Source organism: Gavialis gangeticus, unplaced genomic scaffold (genome assembly GCF_001723915.1).
Source record: "Gavialis gangeticus isolate Ggan-Ray unplaced genomic scaffold, GavGan_comp1, whole genome shotgun sequence".
NCBI lineage: Eukaryota > Metazoa > Chordata > Crocodylia > Gavialidae > Gavialis > Gavialis gangeticus.
In genome coordinates this window covers 15,859,810-15,865,101 of record NW_017729015.1, presented here as the reverse complement: position 1 = coordinate 15,865,101, position 5,292 = coordinate 15,859,810, and the positions used below count along the sequence as shown (strand labels likewise).

Below are 5,292 nucleotides of genomic sequence, written 5' to 3'. Positions count from 1 at the left end.
GGGGGGGGCGTCGCGCGGGGGCTGCTGGGAGCGAAGATGGCGGCCACCAAGCGGGTGCTGTATGTGGGTGAGGAGCGGGACCCCGTGGGCGGGGTATAGGGCTCTGTGGGGTCAGTTGTGAACATTGGCGAATACAAGTGAACTTTGGTGCAAGGCCAAAAGGCAGCAGGACTTGTGCCTGTGGCGGCCCGTCAGAGGCGCTTGGAAATCTGTGTTGTGAGGGGGCTCCCCCCCAAAAAAAAAATTTCCCCCGGGCCCAAAAAGGGGGGGGGGTTTGTCCCTGGGGGGCCCCCGCGGGGGCGTTTGGAAATTTGTTTTGGGGGGGGGCCTCCCCCCCCCCCCCCACACACACACTTTTGGGCCCTGGGGAAATCTTTCTTCTGCGGGAAGGCCCCTGGCTCCAGCGATTCATATTTAAGTAAAAATGCGGCTTATGGCACCGTGAGACATGAGCGAAAGCAATGGGTAGGGGATGCTAGTGGGGCAGCCTCCCTTGTCCTTCAGTGCTGGGAAACATTTTGTGATTAAATGTGCTGCGCCGCTAAAGCGCTCGCTCTGGTTTGCAGGCGGCCTTGCTGAAGAGGTGGACGAGAAGGTTCTCCACGCGGCTTTCATTCCCTTTGGAGATATCACCGACATCCAAATACCTCTGGACTACGAAACTGGTGAGTGGGCTCCAGCTTTTGGCCCATCTTGTTTCACGCAGGGCACTGGGTCTCCATCAGGAATAATATTACAGCGTCCCAGAGGAGCGTCAAATGGCCGTTGCAAGGCGCTTGCTGCGGGGTTCACGGCGTCCCAGGAAGTCGTGGAAGCTCAAGCCTGGGGAGTGAGTTTGATTACTCCTAAGAGGACAAATGAAGTCCTGTATGATGGTAATACTGGCGCTAACACCTTTGGAACATCACAAGCCAGCATCTTTTTGCTGCATTGGCATTATTGTCACTTAAAACAGTCTGAGTTTGCGGGATACACGTGCAGGCTTGGGAACAGGAGGGAAACCTCACGGGCTTGAGGTTTCCAGCGAATTCCACCTGTTTCAGAGGTTTCAAAGCAGTACAGGCAACCCCTGCTTAACGCTGTTTCGCTATAATGCTCGTTTAAAATTGACACCTGATTTCACTTGGCAGTCAGTAATTTTCCATGTGATGCTCGCGGTCGCCACCTTGGGTCGTCCAAAACTTTCGGTTTCACTTAACACTTGTTTTGCTTAACGCTTGGTTTTTCAGGAATCAAGAGCGCTAAGCGGGGGTTGCTTGTATCCGAATCATGGAAACCCACCCTGAGCTTAACACCCTCACACCCCTGCGTCCATTCCCAGCTTTTTAGTAAAGATTTGCTAGCAGATGTTACTGCTAAAACTCCTTTGCTGGCCAAACCCGTAAGACTTTCTGAAATGTTTGCATGATTAATTACACCTAGGTTACAGCTTCCCAAGTAGATTAACCAAGTGCATTTTTCATGCTTTTTTAAAACATGATGTGCATTCATTTATTTTCTAATTAGCAACCCACAGGGCTTAACAATGCCATGCGTCGTTTGTAAGCCAGGTCCTAGACCCTGCGCTGAATTTCATCTGCACAGAATTGATTTCGGTGAGGCTCTGTATAGATGCAGATAGCTCTGTGCTGGGACTTTATTTCAGGATTGTGTTTAAAATCTGTTTGTGATATTTCCCCCCTGTGGGACAAATAACTGTTAAAATTCATTACTGGAGAATTAATTAGCTAGATGTCTTAGTATCATTGACATCATAATAAAGAGTAGTTTAATGTTCCTGCAGGACAGAAATAATAGAGTCCTTTGATGTTAGTGGAGCTTTGTACCAGCAGGTAAAAAAGGAAGTCTTTGAAACAGAATCTAAACTCTCAGATGGAGGCAGCAGCATAGACATGAATTCCTCTTGTTAGCCCAACTAATGCACCAGACCTCTCCTGCTTTGACTTTCATGGGGGCAAGAGCTTTCCTGGTAATACTGTGAAGGTAACTGCTCATTGTCTCTCCACAGAGAAGCACCGAGGATTTGCTTTCATTGAGTTTGAGCTGGCTGAGGTGAGAAAAGGGCACATTTTAACACAGTTTGAAATGTCGTCTTCCTCCCTTTTTATTTTTTTGTTTTTTTTACCCGATCCTGTGCCAGTTGAATCCAGTGGGAGTTTTATGGTTGAAGTGGAAATAGGATTCTACACTTTGACTGACTCTTTAGCGTTATTGGCTCTATATAATACTCTGTGGAATTTCTGTTCTGCTTCTCTGGTCCCACTGTTATTAGGTCTTCCACAGATTAGGGGGTTATCTCTTGGGTGTTGTGTTGGGGCTGACTAGTTTTGCTAAGAGCCTAGACCATGGATTTGAATAGGATGGCTTGGATAGGGCCGATCCTGCTTCAGGCAGAGGACTGGACTAGACAACCTCAGGAGGTCCCTTCCAGCCCAACTTCTCTTTGATTCTCTCTCTATTTTTTTCTGCAGTTTTTCAACCTTCAGACCGGAGTAGAGCTTCTTCAGAAGCTTCTCCATGGTTCATATTGTTGGCTTTTCTCCAGGGCTAGTTCAATCCCTTGTGCTAACAGTGATGTTTTAGGTTAACGGGCCCTATGAACTGCCCTTTGCTCCTGGTCCAGTACTCCCATCCCAAGATCTGCCTCTGACCCTAAATTAGCATGATAAATGACCAGAATCTTATGCAGATCGGAAAAAAAACCTGGACTGAGGAAGCTACACGGCTGCCTGACATGTCTACAAACAACTAAGGAGGTCCTAGCCAGATGCAGCAGGAAGCTACAGGGCTAGTGCTGGGGAGAAAGGAAACCTGTGGGTAAAAAATTGATCCAAAGGTGTACAGTGGAGTGAAATGAAACCCAAACTTCAGGCCAGGTGCTTAAGTACCTTTTCTACAGTGTTAGAGGGACGTGAGGGCTGAATTAGCAGTAAAATATTCTTTCTTTTTTTTGCCTTAGGATGCGGCAGCAGCTATCGACAACATGGTAAGGGCTCTCTTCCTGTCAGATCCTGACTGTTCGGAAAGGCTCATCCATTCCGATAGGCATGCAGCCTGTGCTTCTGCGGTCCTCCAAGTCTGGTAGGACGAGGTAGACTGTCTCAGTGCTGCCTGGCTATTCCTGTCGGTTCCTTATCTAACAAACCCCAATCCTTGTGGCAGCAGCCCGTCCCTTCTAGCCCAAGCAAGGGAAATGTGGCTTTGATACCTCCTGCCCCTTTCTCAGGTGGGAGGGATGGTATTCTGATAACTCCCTCAGTTCTGAACTCTCCCAGGCAAGTCCAGAACGAATTCCAGCAAGTTATATTGCTGATGGCCAATGCTTGGATGAAAAAGGGAATTGCCAGCAAAAGCGGGGGTTGTCACTGCACTGGAGAAGTGCTATAGAACATGCTCAAGGAAGATGTCTTCTGTGCAGGGCTCAGAGTACAGATAGGCCTCTGGCTTACTGAAGGCACTGCCTGTCGCATCACCATATTGCCTTCTCATCTCCTTGAGTTTGTCCGTCTGCTATCTCTTCTAGCACTTCAGTCATAAGCTGTTTGGGGCAGGGACCATCTTTCTGTGGTGTTTGTGTAACCCTGCTCCCTGGGGTCCTGGCTGATGCTAAGAGTGCCTGGGGTATTGGTAACAATGGGAAGGGGATTGGGGCGATGCATAGCTCAGTCTTCCCCTGAGGTCTGCAGGGCTCTGAGGGAAGGGGGATTTCTCACCATTGATTGCTTCACTCTCTGTAGAACGAATCAGAGCTGTTTGGCAGGACGATTCGTGTCAACTTGGCCAAGCCAATGCGGATTAAGGAGGGCTCTTCCAGACCTGGTGAGTTGGTGGATGAGAGAGGGGAGTGTCTTGGGATTCAGTCAGGAGATCCTCATGGCTTCCCTGATGGCTGTTGGGCTGCTTTCCCCATTGCTTTGCTTAGGCCTCTGCCCTCTATCTCCTGTCTCTGCCTCTTGTTTCTTGGCCTGGGGATTTGATGGGGAGCTCAGGGGCAGAACTGGCTGCTAGTTCCTCGAAGAAGGAAGCTCTTGTGGTTATGCCTTCCCAGCTGGCTGCCATCACTGGCATGCAACACATGGGCCAAGGCTGTGTGGATCTGAGGTATCTGCCTTAAGGGAAATGCAACAGATGATGCAAAATACTCTGCCCAGGAGGGATTGGGAGGTGGCAGTTGGGTGGATTCTGGAGGTGCCATGATAACTGAGCAAACACATGGGGAGGGTGCAGGGCTAATTTGTGGCATGCCTGTCAAAAAGGTTGGCCTCTGCTATGCTAACCAAACAGACCAGAAGGCTAAAGGAAACGGGGATCCTCTACACAGGCTTACACACAAACCACGAGCACAGAGGGCTTGTTGGATGCTATCCTTTTCCCACAGCTGACTGAAGTCAAATGGTTTTCTTTCAGTGAAACAGGCCTCTAAGCACCCATATCGCTTTTGAAAATGGCACTTGGGCTCTTAAGCTCCTGAAGTATTTGGAAAATGTCTCCTGGGCTTGAAGCCGTTTGAGGAAGAAATAAGCAAGCATGTCTTGCCAGATAACGTAGACAGGCAACTGCTGTAGGAGGCTTGACTTGACTGAAAGTCTTGACAGCCCTTCTTGTTGATGATGATCCCATCCTGCTGCTCTGTCGCAGGCGAATAGTTCTCTGTCTCACATACTCCTTGCCTTTAGAGCTAATCTGTTGGGGGTCAAACCTACCTGTTCTCAAGATACCTTAAAGCTGCCTAGCCCACAGTGAGTTTAGACCTGGTTGCTAGTGTAACAGGTGAATGCGAGGCCTAGTGGCTTGGTTTTGTCCCAGGTTCTTGCCCCCGCAGTTCTGAGCCCCTCTTTTCTCCATTTCAGTCTGGTCAGATGATGACTGGTTGAAGAAATTTTCGGGGAAGACCCTTGAGGAGAATACAGAAGCAGGAGCAGAAGCCCCCAAAGCAGACACACAGGAGGTAAAGACAGACAGACTTTGGCCTTCCTGAAGTGGAGAAGGAAGGATAAGCTGGTGGATTGGGGCTTGTTCCTCTTGCATCGGGATGAAATGATGAAGATACTCAAGGTGTAGGTGGGCCTTTGCTTCTCAGGTTGACAGTATGTTAGATTTGTGGGCTGTGCTTACACTGTTTCATAGTTTCTAGGGTCGGAAGGGACCTGAGCAGATCATCTAGTCCGACCCCCTGCCATGGCAGGAAGAGCACTGGGGTCAAACGACCCCAGTAAGGTGGTCATCCAACCTCCTCTTAAAAACCCCCAGGGTGGGAGCCTGCACCACCTCACTTGGAAGCTGGTTCCAGAC

The 5,292-nt window shown here is 49.3% G+C and overlaps 1 protein-coding gene across 2 annotated transcripts in view; it reads left to right on the top strand.

Annotated features, from left to right (window-relative positions):
• The window catches only part of PPIE (peptidylprolyl isomerase E), a 9,880-nt gene that overhangs the window by 491 nt on the left and 4,097 nt on the right, over window positions 1-5,292 (top strand). The window contains exons 1-6 of one of the 2 annotated variants that reach the window (XM_019512360.1): window positions 11-67; window positions 567-665; window positions 2,009-2,052; window positions 2,960-2,986; window positions 3,738-3,819; window positions 4,851-4,948. In XM_019512360.1, the coding sequence (XP_019367905.1) occupies window positions 37-67; window positions 567-665; window positions 2,009-2,052; window positions 2,960-2,986; window positions 3,738-3,819; window positions 4,851-4,948 (381 nt within the window). In that variant the 5' untranslated portion in view covers window positions 11-36. Of the gene's footprint in view, window positions 1-10; window positions 68-566; window positions 666-2,008; window positions 2,053-2,959; window positions 2,987-3,737; window positions 3,820-4,850; window positions 4,949-5,292 lie in introns of those variants that run through there. The other variant, XM_019512359.1, reaches the window with a different exon arrangement.